General features: G+C 40.1%; 1 protein-coding gene across 1 annotated transcript; it reads left to right on the top strand.

Moving 5' to 3' along the window:
- The first annotated feature begins 9,026 nt into the window (after positions 1-9,026).
- LOC122665436 (homeobox-leucine zipper protein ROC3-like) lies at positions 9,027-20,136 on the top strand. Its single transcript, XM_043861586.1, has 11 exons — positions 9,027-9,207; positions 9,323-9,495; positions 9,591-9,708; positions 10,051-10,239; positions 10,336-10,812; positions 10,917-11,018; positions 11,674-11,886; positions 11,998-12,166; positions 19,098-19,366; positions 19,449-19,544; positions 19,651-20,136. Exons 1-11 carry the CDS (start codon positions 9,061-9,063, stop codon positions 20,134-20,136), a joined length of 2,439 nt encoding a protein of 812 aa, XP_043717521.1. The 5' UTR covers positions 9,027-9,060.
- The last annotated feature ends 836 nt before the right edge of the window (positions 20,137-20,972 follow it).

Here is a 20,972-nt window from a genome sequence, read left to right as displayed (position 1 = left end):
CATACTACATACAAAAATATATACAAAGAACATACTCAACCCCAAAAGGAAAAAAGTAAAAACTACAAACAGCAAGTCAGAATGAGGATAACTCCAGATAACCCAAAAGGAGTCCCCGGGTCAAAAGCCAACATGAACACACTTCAATGGTCTTCATCAACAACCACCGAATATGTGAGCAGGATCGCATGACCTCCGTCGGGTCCATACCAACATCGTCATAACAACCAAAACTCTCCTCCTCGAGATAGTCCGCCATGCCACAGCGGCATCCACCTGCAAAATCATCTAAGAAAAACATTGCACAACAGAGTATGAGCTCCACTGAGCTCGTGAGCAAATAACATCAATCATGCATGCACATGCATTCATAATTCACAATTCACAATTCATATGGTCCTACATGATATGCAAGTCTAGATTTTATTATTAATCACCTATCATTACAACTAAGTCGGGTCTGTGCCACTACAATCCCCAATACATGTATCCTCGGTGCAGGCTTCTAACCCCTTCCCGCGATACACCCATTGAATTATCGGAAAGGACCGTCAACTCCCCATTCGCTCACCACGGTCAGCCCAACCAGCCCTCGTGATTAACCCGTGGGACAATCCATTTCTTTCTTTCTTTTCTTTCTCGGCTTATAGCCCATATGCACCATTCCGGTGTTCTATTCATTTCTTATTTTTTTCTTTTCTTATTTCGATGGTCGCCCCCACGTGCATCCAACACCTTAACCCCTGTTGGCAAGGGTGCGTGGCACGGGTGATGAAACTCTAGCCCCATGTCTATATGACATCGTATTGAGTCAAGTGGTGTCAACCGTACCCCATAATACGGGCCACCACAGGCCCCATTTCCAAGCCGACTACGGCATCTAGTCTAACATTCACAATCATCATAAAAGATTCACGGTGTTGATCAACGGACAATCATTATGCAATGATTTGAGTAATTGAACAGAAATAAATAACACAACAATTATATTCAATTCTTATTAGCCGGCATGGATTTCGATCATGATCACATTTACACATATGATAGTATTATTCACTCACCAAGATTTCTTGGTTCTAGGTACTCGTCACAAATTCAGTTCCAACAATATCCGGGTTGTTGTCCTCGAGCACTGTGATCAAGTCCTAGATGGAAATCAAAAGTTGCCATGTTAAGTTATCGATCCGTCATTAGAAGTCCTAGGGTTACCCTAATCTTACTAGGTTGACCCGGGTTCAATTGGCTTACTCTCTTGGAATCACTTGGGCCATACACCGGGCCTTAGGTCATGTCCTGCATCAACCAATGCTAGTGGCTCAAAGGGAAAAATGGTCATTTCTAGGGTTGTACCCGACCTAGGCTAGGATATGCTTACACGGTCGTTATAGCTTGTCTCGTGTTGCATGACTAAGCACAACAAGGGTTACCTTTACCGCAAGGCTCACTAGGGTTCCAAAATATTTCCAAACAAGGACAGATGTGGGGAAGGGCTTTTTGGTCTTTTTCCCACATCCCACAGCTGCCCGGGGGCCATTGGGTGAGATCCCCGGCTCTGTCCATCAAAATATTGATTTTCCATTCAGCGGGCGTTGGCTCGGGCGTTGCCGCACGCCCGGTGCTGTCGTAGAATCGATGTAAGCTGAGTTTTCAAGGTGGGACCCGTAAGGCTGAGCTCCTAAATGGATCCTTTGCATGTCAGGGGGTCCAGTAGCCCTCGAGATGGCCTACACCATGGTCCATTTGGATTCTTCATCAGATCCATCTTTAGGCTAACAGTGGTTGCCCAAGTAGCCTAGATGAATAGTGTTTAGGGTTTCGGCTAAGCTTGGGAGTTGGTTTCAGCCACATGCAGGGTTGGAACAGCATGCCAAATCAGGGTCCAGGGCTGCAATCATCTAGGGTTAGGGTTGTGCAGCTAGGGTTCACATCCAGGGTTCCAAATCATAGGGTAATAGGGCCATCTGGCAGTGCAGGTGGGCACACACAAATTTCGGCCATAGGAACAGCATAACTAAATGTTTAAATTACATAAAGACTCCAGATCTTCCATGCACAAGGTTTGCATGGTTGATCTGGACCAAATCTGGACAAACCCTAGCTAGTCCGGGCTGCCCAGAAGCAAAAACACAAAGATACACAGAGGGGGATTGGGAACAACAGGTGAGAATAGGTATTTTTATACTGAAATGGCTGAGGGTGACCTCGAGATGCAAGCAGGATGGGTGGCGCAGCTCCTCCTCCTTCCTTTCCTTCTCCCTTCTCCTTCTTCTTCCTTTTTCTCTCCTTTTTCTTCTCTTTCTCTCCTCTCGGTTTCAACAGGAAATAAGAGCTCTAAATGAGCTCAGGTCTGCCTAGTTATAGGCCCAAGACCAACTAAGGTCTGTTTGGTCATTAAGTCCCTTTTTGAAAATCAGTTTTTAACTTGATTCTGACTGATTCTAGGCTCACTGGTGGGGTCCACAAGTGAACCGAGAGCATGAGGTGGTCCCTCGACTCCCTCTATCGGTGGAGGGTGCCCATGTTCATGTTGGGTGGTCCCCATAATTATAATAATTAAAAATAATCAAAATCAGCCACGGGTGATGTCATTGAGCCTTGCCGCATCGCTGTGCTATGGCCCGAGAATTCCAACAACTAAAACTCAAAAGGGCTTGCACAGGGGTTTGACCCTAAGTCGTGGAATTGTCCCCACATGCCCATTAGGGGTTTTTGGCACATTTTCCATAGGTGGGTCCCACCATTACTCGGGAGGAGAGAGATTGCACGGGATCCAAGTCATACATCGAGCTTTGAGTGCACGAGCTTGCAAGGATCTCTATCCATCTTCTAACAGGTATCTAGGGAAACCTGTTCAAAGTATTCTCATTGATTTCATTGAGTGGAGTGATGCTCCACAGTGATCCTGGTTGCCGGGACAGGGGTTCCTGCCCTTCAATCAAAACTCTTGTCAGTCAGGGGTAGGGTTTGACAACAAGGGTTTAGGTATTGGGTAATTAGGGCTCTATGTGTGCCTGAGGAGTGTTAGCCAGGTTAGGGATGATCATTGATTATCGGGCCTTTTGGGTGGCATGCGGCTTCTACTCGGTATGGTCCCCATGGTAACAATTGAGGTTTCACTGTGGTGGTAATCTAAGTTTCCCACAGTGTCTCCCGAGTTGTTACCGTAGCATATGCCTAGTGACTTAGATTTGTGTGTTAGGTAGAAATATATTAATAATTACATGCATCATGGACTATTTGTGAACTTTGTGTATGTGCATCCCCATCCTCCCGCTGGGCTCAGTGGAGCTTACCCCCATGTGTATGCTCTTTTTAGATGTTGATGCAGATGATGGTTGTTTTGCGAGTCTTGAGGTTCATCCTTCGGACTATGATTCTATCTGCATGCGAGGACTCGGAGGTCAGTGAAAGAGGAATACGACGATGGATGTCCTTGCGATGATTGTGCCTACGGGCACCTTGATTTGGGATTTGATCCCCTTTTTTATTCTTTTGGGGCCTTATGCCTTTGTATAAACATTCCATTGGTATACATGTATATTTGAGTAGTTACATTATGCTTAGTGGGTTTAACTGTTTAAAAACTTTATTATGTATCACCTAGCCAATGGAACTTGTTGTAATCTACTAATCTAACGCTTCCACTACAATTGACTCTTTTGGAAATGTAATATTTCTTATTTTCTCCACTCTAATATTTATGTGATGTTTATATTAGTTTTGGTGTATTAACTTCATTCTTTTGGAAATGTAATATTTCTTATTTTCTCCACTCTAATATTTATGTGATGTTTATATTAGTTTTGACTGTGATTCAGGACACTGCATTTGTGATCCTGGTGGCATTGTGGATGACACGTTTCATCCTAGTCATACCCTCTTATTGTACTTTATCCCTTATTGGGATGGGGTTGTGACAAGGCAAGTGATTAGTTGCCTTAGGGAGTGTTTCTTGGAGTCTAATGGAGACAAGATTGAGATCCAAATTGCCAAATATGAGCTTGATCGCGAAAGGAATCGAAGTCGAAGTTAAAAATGGCAAGTTTTGGCTTCTCGGATTTGAAGAGATTCGACAATGAAATTGCCCGAGTCGACATCGAACGGGGGTTAGGTCGATATCGAGTGGTTGTCAATGAACAACACTCGACATCAAAGGTTGGTGTTTGAATGTCAAAATTTGAATTCTAAATGTCAAAGTAGGTTAGACAGTAGAAATGTTCTACACGACAGTCAATGGGCATGGCTCGATGTCGAAGGAGGATGGGTCGATTTTGACTCAGGGGCCTTTGAGTGTCGACCTGGGTTTCAGTGTCGACAGGGAAGGTTTTGGACTATTTGGGCCAGGTTTTATGCTAGGCCAGGCTGGTTCCAAGGGGTCTGGGTCAAGGCTAGCCTTTCCAGGGGATCTTGGAGGGATTGGAGGCTCTGGTTTGGGCTCCAGTAAGGGGAATCGACAATTGGTATACAGATTCGGACAGTGCACATTGACGCTGCATCTATAGATACACTGGCTCTGGGCCTTGGAGGGTGCTCATCATCGTTACGGAAAATCTCCGGGGGGAAAGACAAAATGAGATGTCTACATTAACATCCTCCCTAGCCTTACTCTCTCTCTCCTTGTCTCAATAAAAGAGGCAAAGTCATTTTACGTGATTCCTTTTCTAGCATTCTGATTCACTGATAGGATCAAGTTACAGTGTTTCTATCATAAACCATATCAAGTTTTTGAAGGCCTAGATTAGAAGATTCCACATCCAGGCCTACGGTGAAGCGCACGTTAAGGTGTGGTTGTTTGACAGATAGAGATTCCGTCACGATGATTTCTATTGGAGGAGTATATCGCGTACGATAGGCCGCGTATCACACAATCCCTCACATGGTTTCATGCTTCACATGTGCAACTAGACGATCCTGAGATTTTTATTTTGTGGTTCTTATTCATCCACGAGCACACTAGTCCCTGTGATACGCGGCTTCACAATATGCCACTTGAGGATGACTGGTCTCATCCCCGCAACGACTTACGGATGTGATAAGATCCTACAGTTGTTGTGTGACACGTCGTTTGACTAGAGAGCGGACGGTCATGTATTGTGCCCCATAGACCCACTATAGGCCATGATTCAATGATATGTAGTACACCAAATTCACTTAGAAGATTCTTCACAAGCTCTCAGGCCTCCCACTATCATTTTATCATTTAGTGACAGAAAAGATGCCAAATCGAGCATAGACGGCTTAGGAGTGAGCCACTCAAGTTTGTGACGCATGGAAACACAGATTGTGCTCATTACAGTATTTTTGTTGATTAATTGTAACTCCATTCAAGTGGGTGCTTGATTGGAGAAGGGGTTGTTATCCTCGTTTGTGTTGTTACACAAACCGAAATAGGGATTGGTGTTTCTGAACTTTTGTTGCCATAAAAAATAGTTTTAGTGTATTGTGCATAATACAAGGCCCAATTGGGGCATTGCACAATAGAAGTAGGCACAGTATCGAATCTCACGTAAAATCCTGTGTCGCTGTCTTTTATTTCTATATTGTATTGGAGTGCGTATGATGGCAGGATGAATGTGTACCTCCTGGTTGGCCTGGTGGCAAATTGTGGTTGCAAGGCAGGAGGACACTTGTAGAATAGAAAATTGGGGTGTGCCAGCCAATTGGTGTTTGCGTGCAGTGTGTGTGCCAAGTGATATTATAGGCAGTGAGGCTGATTTTAGTACAAGAAAGAGATTAATAGTGGTGTGCTGTCAATGGTTGTAAGCATCTCTTGTTAGAGTGCATGTGAATTCAGCAGAGGGATATCAAGGGCAGTTTTGGATAGTTTTGAAAAGGTTTTTGTGACATCGATTCACCCCTCTCAGTGTCAACATGGAATCATCACAATCTTTGGATTGACTTGCACTTGTGAGTTTTAAGTAACTCTAAACCCATTGTTTATTTCACCAAAAAACAAAAAACCCATTATTTATTTATGAATGATTAATCATATATTGCCTGATCAACTACCTGGAGGAGAACAGTTTTTATTTTGGTCCACTGTCTCCGCCATCAGAAAATCCATAGACCGTTAACAAGTCCTGTCCTTGTCCCATCCTAGTTGCAACCTTAGGCCCACAACAAGAGAAAAGTTTTTATTTTGGTCCACTGTCTCCGCCATCAGAAAATCCATGGACCGATAACAAATCCTGTACTTGTCCTATCTTAGTTCGAACCCTAGGCCCATAACATGGTCTCTTGACATTTTTTTGATTAATATGGTCACGTGACATTTTTTGGATTAATATAGTCTTTAGTCATATGGTAGGTTTAAGCATAGTACGACAGAAATTGCCACATGGAAGATTATAAATTCAGAAAAATTATTTAAAAGACAATAATTTTATAGATAAAATTACCAAGGAAAAAATTTTAATAGCTGGTAGACTTTTTTCATTGGACTACATTTGGTTGCAAAGAAAATTTAAGAGAAGGGAAATGAAAATTCTTAAACGTAAAATGGAAACTTTTGTAATCATTACACCATGTGATTGTATATACTACTTAAATTTCTTACCATATGTAGCAATGATACATTTTACATGTAATTTTTATTTTATTTTTTAAACCAAAGAGAAATGGATGCAAAGTAAAGTGGAATTTAATAACCAAATATGGTATAATTTTTATTATTTTTTGGTAACAAGAAGCTTTATTGATAATCATATGAGAGGCCTTGAACTCCAAACACGTCTTATAGCCAAGGAGTGGAAATAAGCCAATTTGTTATACACATACTAGACAGGGCCCTCCTGGCCAATTTGGAGTTTGTGATATAGTCACATTGAGTATTAATTACAAAAGTTTCTTTTCTAAATATGAAAATTTCCTTTCCCTCACTCCAATAAAATTCATTTTTGGCAATGGTTGGCGTAGCCAAATATCAATTTTAGCAACGGTATTGTCGCCAAATATAATTTAGAGCGACGCCAAACATATTAATGTTGGTATGCCAATGGCATTAGAATAACCATTGCATGGTTTGTAACAATATAATATAAACCGTTGCCGAATATTATATTCTTTTTACAATCATAAAATATTAACGATTGCCTCATATTATTTATGACAACGGTATAATTGGGACCATTGCAACCAAACGATGCCTTAGGTTAGCTAATAGGGAAAGAGGTCCTCTCCAATGCGCCAAAGATCTTTATCCTCTCATGTTCCCTGTCCGGTACAGTTTGCCCGGTTCCTCTCATAGGGGGCAGAAATGACCACCTTACCCTCTACCCGGATGGAGTCCACCCCCCTCTTATTAGAGCCACTAGGGAATTGTAGTGGGCAGAGAACCTAAGAGGATAATTTTCCGCACACCAACTCTTCTAGTATACATGCAATGGCAGGAGGCACTTGGGGTGCATGCCCGGGATCCATTCATCCGTCAGATGTGCTCTCTAAAAGCACCAGGTCCAAGTCAATAGATGATAGACTGACCATTTTTCAGTATACTAAAGATAGGTTAAGAATGCCAACCGATACATAGATTAACCCATTTTTCCATCAAGCATTAATATGCAGAATCAACACCCCCATCTAGTCCAGAACATAAAACCATCTACGGTTTTTCCTCCGTTTAAAAGTTGTTCTTGTTTGCAGGCAGTCACAGCAGACTCCAGATCATGGTTTGAGGAATCGGAATCAGATATGCCTATCCGGTGATTCATATCGGTATTGGTGGAGATCAATATCGATTCCTGACCAATCCGTATCAATATGAAAAGGGTTAAAAATGAAAAAAAAATTAATGAAAATAAAACTTATCCAGGCTGATATGGCAGATCCAAACTGATAAGAATGATCTAGATCGGTATCGGCAGAGAACGATACTAGTACCAATAACGATACCGATTATTAAAACCCTGCATCAGATGCGAACCTTAATGTGAAAAAAAGGAGGACATCAATGGCTTATTATCGAAGACCATTGCCAGTGACCAGATCCAGTTGTCACGCAAGGTCGTGTAGGAAACGTTTACCTATAACCTGCGCACCTAGGAAACCATTTCCCGGACACATTAACTGCGTGCTTAGCCGAAGGAAGGAAGGAAGGAAGGAAGGTTGACTCTAACGCTTTACTAAAACGCTCTTTCACACATATCAAAATACTCCACGTGTCAATGAACAGACGAGGAGGATTTAGTGGCGACATCGGTTTCTGGCTACCATAGTTAAAGTCCTCATTTACCCTGTACGATAATAATAATTACTGAGTTATGGCGGGGTGGACGAGTGGAATTTTAGAGAGAGAAAATATGACTCCTATGAGTGTGCCAGCGTTTATGTGGTTGGACCCAATTTGGACCTTGACGCTCTGAACACCCACCAAAGCTTAGAGAAAAATTTAAAGTGGGAAGGAAAGAGAGAGACTTCTCCATTGCCGAAAGAACACCGACACAGGTATTTAATCTCCCCCACACTCCCCGTTCTCCTCTGGTCCTCTCCTATCAATTAAATTTCGCTTTCCTGTCACTCTTTTCTCTCCCTCCCTCTGAAGTCTGAAGTAATATTTTTGCTGTCTTCCTTCATGACTTCATGCTTTCATGGTGATTTTGGAACTAAAAGATCTTGAATTTCTTTTTTTCTTTTTTTTTCAGGGAAGACCAATAGTCCTTGAGGTACAGTCTACAGAAAATATCACTTCGTTTTTTACAACCTTTTTAACTTCTATTCTTCTTCTTCTTCATTATCTCGATGTGTGTTCTTCTCTTTCTCAACGATTCCGGATTTACAGTCAGCTTTAGAAGATTTTCCGGACTTATTTACAGGGATTATTATATCTTTCTAAGTTTCTATAAATTCTTCATCTTCTCTACACAATCTCCACTCTCCACTCCCATTTCCTTTTAAGTTTTTCCTTATAAACTGTTAACTTGATTAAAAGTATAATGCAGGGGTAGCAAAGCAGCAGAAGAAGAGATTCCATAATCTTTGTTTTTGTTTTGTTTGTTTGTTTGTTGTTGTTGTTGTTGTAGTGGTGGTTAGTGGCTTGAGCTTATTGTTTACAGAAAAGCAAAGATGTATGGAGGAGATTGTCAAGTTCTTTCATCCATGGGAGGAAGCTTAGTTCCATCGGATCCAATATTCTCGTCTCCGATACAAAACCCTAATCTCAGCTTCATGACCAACATGTCCTTCCATCCTTTCCCCTCTTCTATCATTCCTGTAACTCTCCTTAACCAGTCTCTCGCTCTCTCTCTCTTTCTGTATATGTGTTGTGGGTATGCTAAAATACGCTGGGGTGAATAATAAGTGCTTCTTCTTCTCTTCGTTGTTGCAGAAGGAAGAGAATCCATTGATGATGATGATGAGAGGGAGAGATGACGAGATTGAGAGCCGTTCAGGTAGCGGCCACGGAGAGGGAGTTTCTGGAGACGATCAAGAACACGAACAACGACCCAAGAAGAAACGTTATAACCGTCACACAGTGAGACAGATTCAAGAGATGGAAGCGTGAGCTCTAACCTACTCACTTGATAAGTGTTTTTTTTAATTAAAAATCTAGTTCAATAGTTTTTTTTTTTTTTTTTTTTTTTGGGAAATGTTAGGTTGTTTAAGGAATGTCAACACCCGGATGATAAGCAGAGGCAGAAACTGAGCCAAGAACTAGGCCTTAAACCGCGTCAAGTTAAGTTCTGGTTTCAGAACCGGCGGACACAGATGAAGGTGCGCACGTTAGAATTCTTTCCCACTCTCTGTACCGCTTAACCTGCGCCTTCCCCATATTTATGACTGCTGCTAGAATGAACACGGAAGCCTTGGCCGCATTGGTTTCGGTTAATCCAGGATGGGAAGGAACGTAACGTAACGTATTCAGTGCTTACGTACCATTTTAGCGCCAAAAACTGGCGCACTGTACACTGTAGTAGGAGAGGATCATTAATTTGCGCAGAGCGTGTGCATTAAATCTTACCGCCGGTACCGGGTGTTTCACAGTTCTTCCTCTTCTATGGCGAGCTTTACCCATTTGAGTTGACCCTTTTGCGTGTATTGGTGGTGTTTGTACAGGCACAGCAAGACCGAACTGAAAATGTGATGCTTAGAGCAGAGAATGAGAACCTGAAGAACGAGAACTTTCGTCTGCAAGCGGCGTTGAGGAACATCATCTGCCCTAACTGTGGTGGTCCGGCGATTCTCGGCGAGATTTCTTTCGATGAACAACACCTTCGCATTGAGAATGCAAGGCTTAAGGATGAGGTATATATCTCTTTGCATATAATTATGTTAATTTAAGCCTTTTTTGATAAAAATTGGGAAGTGGATTATTTGAGAGTTGTGAGACATTTTTTGCAGCTTGAGCGTATCTCTTGCCTGAACCAAAGATACGGTAGCCGGCCTATACAGGCACTGGCGCCTCCTGCACCAACTATGTTACTGCCTTCGTTGGATCTTGACATGGGAATCTACTCTAGGAATTTCCAGGAATCTATTGGGAACTGCAATGACATAGTTGCAGTTCCATCTATGCCGGAGAACCCTCACATTGCCGGAGACGGGCTGATTATGGAACAGGAGAAGCCGTTAGCTCTAGATTTAGCCATAACAGCTGTGAATGAGCTAATGAAGATGTGCCAGGCTTGTGAACCTCTTTGGGTCCAAAGCAGCAATGGTGACAAGGAAGTGCTTAACTTGGAAGAGCATACAAAAATGTTTCCATGGCCTATTGGCTTCAAGCAGCAGCAGCAGAATGAATTTAGGACAGAATCTAGCCGTGGCAGTGCTCTTGTTATAATGAATAGCATTAATTTGGTCGATGCATTCCTAGATGCCGTAAGTACCATTTCGAACAGAAGCAGGTCTATTATATGTTTGAAGGATCATTATTCAATCTTATAATGAGCCTTATAATCTTTTTGTATGTGTGTGCGTGTCAGAACAAATGGATGGAACTGTTTCCTTCAATTGTATCTTGGGCAAAAACTGTTCAAATTATAATTTCTGGGGATTCTGGAAATGCGAGTGGTTCTCTTCATCTGGTAATGATCTTGATTCCTATACTTATTCTTCCTCTTGTTCTTGTTATTCTTCTTTAAGAGAAAAAAAAAAAAAGGCGTACTCAGTGCACAAGCCTCCCACCACTCGAGAGATGTGGGGAGGGTCATAATGTACGCAGCCTTACCCCTGCTTTCGCAGAGAGTCTGTTTCCAGACTTGAACCCATTACCACTTGTTATTTGATACGAATTATGCAGCCCCTATACTGCTGGATCAAGAGACAATTTTACACAACACCAAGAAAGCCATATCTGCTATTGAGATTGATGCTGATGAGTCAACAAGAGATACTGATGAGTCAACAAGGGAGAAGAAGCCACAGGAGAGGAGGTCAGCTAGAATCAAGAAGATACCCACGTGGACTAAAGATTACCATATGTGTTAGTTGTTAGTTGTGGTTGTTAGGAATAAGTGACAAGTAGAAGGGAAGCTGTTTAGAGTTAGTTAGAGGTTGATTGGAGAGTTATAAAAAGGTTTACATTTGTAGAGAAGGCAACGAAGATAATCAATGAAATTCTTTTTCTTTTTGGAGTCCTCTGAAACTCGAATTCAGAATTTCTTCACTTTCCCTGTTTTCTCTGTTTGAATACTTAACATTATTCTTCTTAATTTCCACTAATTTGATTGTTTTAAACAGATGTATGCAGAGTTGCAGATTCTTTCACCTTTGGTTCCTACGCGGGAGGCTTTATTCCTTCGGTATTGTCATCAAAATGTAGAAGAAGGGATCTGGGCAATTGTTGATTTCACCATTGATAGCTTCCATGACAATCTACAATCTTCTTTTCCTAAATATAGAAGACTACCATCTGGCTGCATCATTCAGGATATGCCTAATGGATACTCAAGGGTGTGGCCTCGTTATCTCTTTTAAATTAAATTAAATTTTTCTCTCACATATCATAGGATTATATGGATTGTAAAGTGTGCTTATGATTTTTATGGGGCCATTTCTACACAGGTAACATGGGTGGAACATGCAGAGGTAGAAGATAAACCAGTGCATCAGGGTTTTAATCAATATGTTAATAGTGGGATGGCATTTGGTGCACAGCGCTGGTTAGCAGTCTTACAGAGGCAATGTGAGAGATTTGCAAGCCTCATGGCCAGAAATATACCTGATCTTGGAGGTACTTGTATCTTTTCACTTTTCTCTATATTGAGATTGAAGTTATACATAAAAATATGGGTTTATGTTTTGATGTATTTTAGAATTCTTGCATAAAATTGATTTCTGTATATGCGTGTGATTTCTTTTGTAGGAAATATGCTTGTATTTTCATGGAAATTACATTTTTTTCCAGTTTTTTTTTTTTTTGTTTTGGCTAAAAGTCAGCAATAGTATATTAATAAAAATGGGAAATACAAGATTAATGTCCAATCATTTCTTGTAATTTGATTCTCAAAGAGTTGCTCCCTTCTTAGCAAGGGCATCTGCTGCCGAGTTCCCTTCTCTATAACAATGTGAGTGTTAAATGGATTGTATGGGCCTTGGTCTTTATATTTTTGGGTTTTCTATTCTAATGGGCCAATTTTAAAAGCTTAAATATTAGGGATTTAAGGGATTAAGTAGGTAGTTTCTATGTTATACAATTATAGAATAGCTTTCTACGTTGAAGAAGACTCAATTTGTAAGGGATTCTCCTTAACATACATAGGGGTTTCCTATTTTTCTTGTCTCCATCTAGTTATAAATAAAAAGTAGGGGATCATACCCACTACCATTGGTTTGAAAAATTATTTAGTATTGTGCTTGTGAGGTTCTGTGAAACTCTGATCGAGCATGGTTTCGTGGGATCCAAAACTGTTGTATTGTGGGAAGCACTAGGGAAACCTTGGTGGGATGACAAGGTGGAGTTGGTGAGAGACCTTCTCCATAGTTAGGTGAGAGGACTAACATATCCTTCCTTCTATCCTTTTTTCTAAAGTCAGTTTTCTGGCTACTTTGATCTCTTTATCATCTTTTCTATAATTGCTAACTCTTCTACTCTATTTCAGCTCCAGAATCAGTTCATGGATTGTAGCAATTACTTGCTAGACTGTCTATGCATATTGTGTTAACAGACCCCACTAGTGCTACTAGTTCTGCAAAGTTCTACTGATGCTTACTAGTTTTATCAGTTTCTAATTTAGTCTAGTTTCTAATTGTAGTATTGATCATAAAATCAGATCCTACCGTTTGATTGGGGAGATCTTTTGAGATTGTAATCCCTACGATCTAGGTGTCCTTCTACCAGGAATATTCCCCAATCAGAATGTTGGTTTGTGAGATATTTCGGATCTCTAATTCTGGTAAAATTATGCATGATCAAGGATTCCATACCATTAGTGGTTTGACTCATGAAGTAAGAATTTCTTCACGAATGGTGATATGATGTTATAATTTGACTTTGTGTTCATTATTAAGTCCCACTCCCTATTGTTCATGGTTAGAAAATACGAAGTTAACGATTTTGCTGCTTGAGCCATGAATCATTTTTTTAATCAACTCATGTTTGTTTGCGCTTACTAAATATATGATGCAACTTGCTTTTGCATTTGCTTTCTTCTGTGATTCCACTTCTGTCTTTTGAATCGCATCCAGTCAAACAAGGGAGGAGGGGGGGTTCAAATGGGTTAAGTGAAGAGAGAAAACCATGGGTGGAGAGAAACTAGGTCCTATTTATGTATTTTTGAAATCCTGTCGATATATGTATATATGTATGTGCATGTGTTTAAATAGTGAATATGTGTACAGTGTACTACAAGAAAACTTGATATTGGTGATTAATTATTTTACTCGGTTATTTTGTTGGCGCCAAAAGTAATCTATTTATCTAACCTTCCCAGATCCCACTTAGTAAGTAGGATTTTTGAAATTTTGGGTGGACTTTACTTTTACTTTAACCATGTTTATGTTACTGGTAGAATATTACGTACGTTATATATGATCTTTAGGGGTCTTTTTTTTGGGTAGAATAAATAGGATCTTTAGTGGCATCTTTAGTGGAAGTTTAAAAAAACGACCAATAAATGTCAGCCTCAACCACATACATTCAAAGTCAGGTTTAAAAACTGTCTGCTACATTCCCACTTCAGCCACTTATTTTATATATTAAAATAATATGTTATTTTACTTTTTATGAAAGGTTTTCATACATCCTCATGTATGAATATGGTCAACAATTCAGCTTTAGGGTTACTATTACTAAATTCCCATGCATTTTTGTATGATAGTGAACTTGTATATAATCATTGTATGAAAATCAATCCCTTTAATTTTTGATACTGTCAAAAGTTGAAAGGGGTTGAGTTGGGAAAAGCTTGATTGTAAAACAAGAGTCATGAAAAGGTGGAAGTCAATGGCAGGAGAAGTATGAGTTACAAGAATGTTGTAAGTTGTTTAAGGGCAAAAAAGAAAAAAAGAAAAAAATTGTTCATTGGTTAACCTTGCCCGATTCTGATTTAGCTTGAATCGGCTAGAATAGGGCAATGTTAGGCTTAGGGGTGCAAGCTTGGCCTAGACGGCCTGAGCCCACCCTAGTTTGCCCTGAACCCGAATAGAGTCTAGGTTAATATAACCTGGCCGCCCCGAGGGCAGGTCGAGGTTGAGAATTTCTAGCCTTGAGTCAAGGTTGGGTCAGGCCACAATTGAGTACTTAGTTTGAGCCTGGCTGCCCTGAGGGCAGGTCGGGGTTGAGAATTTCTAGCCTTGAGTCAAGGCTGGGCCAGGCTAAAATTGAGTCCTTAGTTTGAGCCTGGCCCGGCCCGGCCCAACTCAACCCTTGTCTTATTCCTATTCTTTCTTCTTCTTTCTTCTTCTTCTTCTTCTTCATCTTCTTCCTTTAGAGCCACCTCGATTTGGGATTTCTGAACACCAACCGGATCAGAAATTTCTTCTTCTTCCCAACCTAGCTAGCCCATGCATCTCCCTTCCCCCCCCCCCATCATGGTCAGGGCTAGCCCTACCCGACCCTAATTGCGAGTCAAGGTTAGATGTTTTTGGCCCTAAGTTAGGGTCAGGGCTTAGCTAAGGGGACTTAGGTAGGGATGTAAATGGATCGAATACGGATCGGATGTCATCAGAGTTGGATATTCTCTGGTTGAATACGGATATCTCTAAACAATTCGGATGCGGATCGGATTCGGATTTTCGACCATCCGTTTACAACTATGTCTTGTGTAACCCAGACCTTCCTCCCCCTAGCTGATACAATTCACTCTCAATCCATCTCTTAGATCATATTTCTCTTTCATCATATTCTAGAACCTGTTGAAACTTAAAAAACTCTCAAAATCATTATTTACTTAATTTTTTATTATTAAGTATTTGGATTTTTTTTTCGGACGGATTTTAATCGGATTATTTTCCGGATATCTCTAAACGAATGCAGATGCCCCTAAACAAATACGGATGTGGATTCAGATTCGGATTTCGGTTAACCATTTACATCCTTTGACTCAGGGTTTGGCTGGAATTTTAAAAGGCTCAACCCGATCCGACCCTGTTGCACCCCTAGTTAGCCTAAACACTAGAAAATTAGTAATAGTAACCCTATACCCTAAATTAGGGGAAAAAAGATTTCTACACTTACCTTGTACAAATTCCTTTATTCCCTCCTCACATAATAAACAATGGACCCACACTAACATTTCTCTCTCCTATTCCGACAATATGACCCCATATAGAAGATACCATTTTCCAACCCTTCATTAGTTGTAGTGTGCAGATTCCTTGTTACACTGCCCTTGTAGGAGACACTCTCCCATGAATTATTTAGACTTTTAGCGTGCTATTCAAATTGGAAATTATTTAGATAGTTAGCGGCGGTAGTATTTTTTTACCGCAAAAATTTGTGTATATCAATAGTATTTAAATACAGTGTTTAAAATTCTATATTTTACGATGAGTTAAATTGGGTATTTAGTGGTGGTCGAATAATATTATGGCTATTTATTAAAATTAGTGTCAATGAATATTAGTGCTGCTCATTTGCAAAGCAAGCAGCTACCTCGAGCGTCTTCGGTTGGGCTGAAGCTCCTTGCTTTATTATGGAAGATGTTACTTAGGATGCTCAAAGAAGGCCTCATTACCACTTTGTTTGAGTTTTCCTTCTTCTGTTTGAGTGTAATTTGATTTGTTTTCATCCTCTGTTAATGGCCATGCCAAAGGTGGAGACATGATCAAATTTAATGCTTGAGGGTGTTTATGCTTGGCCAAATTAGTCTGGCCCTCCGTCATAATATACTTTTATTTTATTTTAATTTTAATAAATTCTTGGCTAATCTTAAGTAGAAATATATCATTGTTGCTAAATATTGACAGTTAGTATCAATAGAATAATATTGTGTCTATTTAGTAAAATTTAGTGGCGGTAATATATTATCGTTGCTAAATAATGATATTTAGTTGTAGTAATATATTATCGTTGCTAAATATCAATAATTAACATCAATAAAATACTTTCTGTGAATAACACATATAGTCAGGATGAATGAAAAATATATATAACGAAGCACAAAGAAACTTTCTCCCAAAAAAACAAAAGAAGAAAGAACATGAAAAAAAAGAAAGAAAATAAAAACAAATACAAGAGAGAGCTACACAACCAAACAATTGACTAACCTACAGCCAAATCAAGCTGAAGGGAAACCACCCAAAGAAGAACAAAAGGACATAATTAGCCCCAAACAACCAATCACCTAATTATAAAGTTGATCTTCTTAACAATAGGACTATAGGGAGGAATGGGAGGAACCACCCAACTCACGACTTGATTCATTGAAATAGAGGAAAGACTCTCCTGATCCAAGTGACACCATTAGACTCAAATTCTCCCCTATCATAAATCAACCAATCACCTGATTATAAAGTTGCCCCAAACAACCAATCACCTGATATAAAGTTGCCCCAAACAACCAATCACCTGATATAAAGTTGATCTTCTTCCCAATAGGACTATAGGGAGGAATGGGAGGAACCACCTAACTCACGACTTGATTCATTGAAGTAGAGTAAGGACTCTCCCAATCAAAGTGACACCATTAGACCCAAATTCTCCCCTATCTTTTTCGGTAAAAATTCTCCCCTATCATTAACGCCTAAATCATTGTCATCTGCACTATGATCTCCTCACAGGGTATTGATGACATGATCAGATACCATATCTCCATATCTTCTACAATTGTTGAAACAAAACATGATATCACCAATTTTTATAGCCGAGAGGAGTGTTTTAGTTTGCTAGTTTTGACCCACCTTAGGAGTTCCTGATACGTTTGAACTCATTTTTTATCCAACGTTATTCGCCATAAAAAGAAGAAAGATGGGAATGAGAAAGCCGGCATTTCTGAAGAAGCTGTTCACAAAAATGCTTGGAGAAAGGGCAAAAAAGATGGACTAAATCTTCCATGGCATTCCAACAAAAATAGTACTTTTAGATACTGAGATTCTTATAGGCAAGGAAATCTTGGGTTGAGAGACTAAGTGTCATAGCAGGCCAAAATATGAAATTATGCCTTGAAATATTGTGCTAATGTTACATGTAGGTTTTCCTATTTTTTTCTCCAATTAGTATTATGTAGTGTTTTAGGTGGTTAAGGAGTTATTAAAGGAGGTGTTTTAGTTGTTGTACGTGGATAGGAGTTGTGGGGAGTGATAGTAGTTATCCTAAGGAGTTGTAACCGTTCGCATGCATATTAAATAGTACGAATTAATGAATGAAAAAGAGATTAGAATATTTACCTAAAAGCCTGACGTCCGGCGACTTCGTCCGTAAAGCCCCAAAATTCTATCTTATTCTCTCTCTCTCTCTCTCTCTTGCCTATTTCTTCTATTTCTTTATTATTACCTCTCTTCTATTATTTCTCACTATCTCTCTCCCTATTATTTCTCTTTTTTCTCCTTATTTTATTTTTAGATCAACCGTGCTCATATCATTGAACCACACAACATTCCACCAAGGAACAATACTGCCTTTTAGAGCAAACAAAATCCCAAACAGATGTAGCAAAAAAGCGCGGCTAGAAGAGAAAGTGAGCCACAAAATAGTATTGACCGAATATGGACTTTCCTCTTATTGGAAACTTAATATTCGATCCACTAGGCAAATTTTCTATTCCATTCAAGTTCTTCCATGTATCTCTCTTGTAATCTTCCAATATCACATGTGATATTATTGTCATACTTAGGTTGATTAGGGCTGTAATTATATATGAGTTTCCATTGTGAGAATCAATTAATCAATGAAATCCTTTCTCAACATGGTATTGAGAGCTACAAGGCTCATGCCCCACCTCTAGCCAATCCCCCTTTCTTTTTTTCTTTTTTTTCTTCTTTCACTCGTCTTCTCAATGTCAATCCCCACTAAGGACTCGGCCTCCTCCATGACAGCCACCCCTTCACCTACAGCTGCCATGCTCCTTCCATCTCCTGCACATCATTATGTTTCTTTGAAGCTGACTCCGAGTAAAGCAACTTGTATTCCATACAAGTTCTTCCATATCTCTCTTGTAAGCTTCCAATATCACATGTGATATTATTTGTCATATTTAGATTGATTAGGGTTGTATTTATATATGAGTTTCCATTGTGAGAACCAATTAATCAATGCAATCCTTTCTCAACAGAGCATCTCTACTACCTGAAGGCCTTCGAGGAATAGCTTGCAAATGATCCCAAACAAGGGCGAGATCTATAGAGAGAGAGGAGGGGGGGGGGGGACCTAGCACAATTGGAAATAATGAAAGACACCATGACCAATCTGTTCAAGCCTGCATCGTATCTGATCCTATCCCCAAACACAGATGAGATGCCATTTATCTAGCCATAACATTGTAGATAAAAACCAACATCAATCTTATTTTTGATTGCTCCCAAAGTTAAAGGTCTAATGTGAAATGTTTTTGACTATCTAGTGTGGGTAATATATCTGAAAGTTTTGTATAGCAGCTATTAAAAATTACTGTCACTATACCTCCGCCAAAGCACAGGCGCTGTCCGCTTTTCTTGTGTGTGTGTGTGTGTGTGTGTGTGTGTGTGTATTTGTGGCTAATTTCAACTTCTAATCCTGGCATTGACAGTTATACCATCTCCTGAGGCAAGGAAGAATTTGATGAAACTGGCCCAGAGAATGATAAGAACATTTTGTGTAAACATTAGCACCACTGGAGGTCAGTCATGGACAGCTCTCTCAGATTCTCCCGAAGACACTGTCCGTATAACAACAAGGAAGAACACAGAACCTGGCCAACCCAATGGTCTCATTCTAAGTGCTGTCTCCACAACTTGGCTGCCATTCCCACATCATCAGGTCTTCGATCTCTTGAGGGATGAGCACCGCAGATCTCAGGTTACTTAAACCAATTTTTTTTTCCCCCTTCAACTAACTATTTTTTAACAAATAAGAAATAACTAACCTTATTGTTCTACAGTTGGATGTTCTCTCTAGTGGAAATTCATTACATGAGGTTGCTCACATTGCAAATGGCTCACATCCTGGGAATTGCATCTCTCTTCTTCGCATAAATGTAAGTGCATCTCTATCATTTTCAATCCATTTAATTAAGGATATGTTCTGATTAATGAGTTTTACAATGATTAGTAAGTGTTAATCAGCTTAATTCTTTGATATAGGCACCCAGTAATTCATCCCAGAACGTAGAGTTGATGCTGCAGGAGAGCTGCACTGACTCAAGTGCCAGCCTCATCGTCTATACTACCATAGACGTCGATGCCGTTCAGCTGGCAATGAGCGGTGACGATCCCTCATACATACCTGTCCTCCCTGTGGGTTTCATAGTAATTCCTTTACCTCCCACCAACAGCGATGGAAATCTTGGCAGCAACAGTATCTCATCGTCTGAAGATTGCAATGGATCCTCTTCGGGCTGTTTACTCACTATAGGCCTTCAGGTGTTGGCAAGCACCATTCCAACTGCGAAACTCAATCTCTCAAGCGTGACAGCCATCAATAATCACCTCTGCAATGCAGTTCACCAAATCAATTCAGTTCTTGGCAACAATGCTTGTAATGGTGCCAGCAGTGGCGGCGGAGGTAGCAGAAGCGGCAGTGGCCGTGGTGGCAGTGGTGGAGGTGAGCTTACCGCTGCATCCGACTGATAGAATAGAACTCCAGGCCGGAATTATCTCAAGCCTCCCATCAGCCATATTCACAAAATCTCCTTTGTAAGCAAGGCTGGAAATTTTTTAGGTTTACATTTGAATTAAGGTAACAAAAGCCCTTGTGCTGAAATGACCATAATGCCTTCCTGTCGAATTTGGGAGGGCATTATTGTCATTTTAATTTTTGGAGGCATCAATTTTTTTCCTTGTTTGTGTTCGTTGCATTATGGATGGGAAGCTGAAAAGGAGGCTCTGGTAAATCAGGTGGAAATAGAGAAACCGATGGAGTTGTAGTGACTTATAAGTAGGTAGGAAGCAAGATAGGGATTTATGTAATATGTTTGGGATAAAAATGGAAAATAGGGGTGTAATGTAGGGAGTCAAGAGCGCACCAGATGAGATCCTTGCATCTTGGTAAGGCTGGGGTTCCCAGCTTTCTTTCCCACCACCATTAATGGTGGGTAATGGGAAGCTAACTTGGCTTCACCAGTCAGCAAGGGTGGTGGTTCGGGAATTGACTTCGCCTCAGTTTTTTTTTTTTTTTTCTTCTTGGTTTTTTTGTTTTTTGGTTTTTGGAGTAAGGGGGAGGGGGGGGGGGGGAAAGAGAGTTGTTGTGGTTGGTTTGTTTTTTGAACTGTTGTCCCTTTTGTTTACCAAATGAAAAACGGACAAAAATCTTTCCCTTTTGTTGTTGCCTTAAATAGATCATTGGCTTTTCTCAATTTTGTTAATGATCTAATCTTTCCTCTTTTATTTTCCCCCCTATTACTAGTGGTTTGAATGAAGAAAACACTCTTGAGAACATGTTCATATAATGGTTACTCGGTCTGATA

The sequence above is a fragment of the Telopea speciosissima genome, chromosome 6 (assembly GCF_018873765.1).
Source record: "Telopea speciosissima isolate NSW1024214 ecotype Mountain lineage chromosome 6, Tspe_v1, whole genome shotgun sequence".
NCBI lineage: Eukaryota > Viridiplantae > Streptophyta > Magnoliopsida > Proteales > Proteaceae > Telopea > Telopea speciosissima.
The sequence above is the reverse complement of the archived record's forward strand: the minus strand, read 5'-3'. Positions and strand labels throughout refer to the sequence as shown.

Coding starts and splice junctions, on each gene's coding strand:
- LOC122665436 (XM_043861586.1), top strand. CDS start 9,061: ATGTATGGAGGAGATTGTCAAGTTCTTTCATCCATGGGAGGAAGCTTA. Junction 10,813..10,916: donor TCGATGCATTCCTAGATGCC/GTAAGTACCATT, acceptor TGTGCGTGTCAG/AACAAATGGATGGAACTGTT. Junction 12,167..19,097: donor AAATATACCTGATCTTGGAG/GTACTTGTATCT, acceptor TGGCATTGACAG/TTATACCATCTCCTGAGGCA.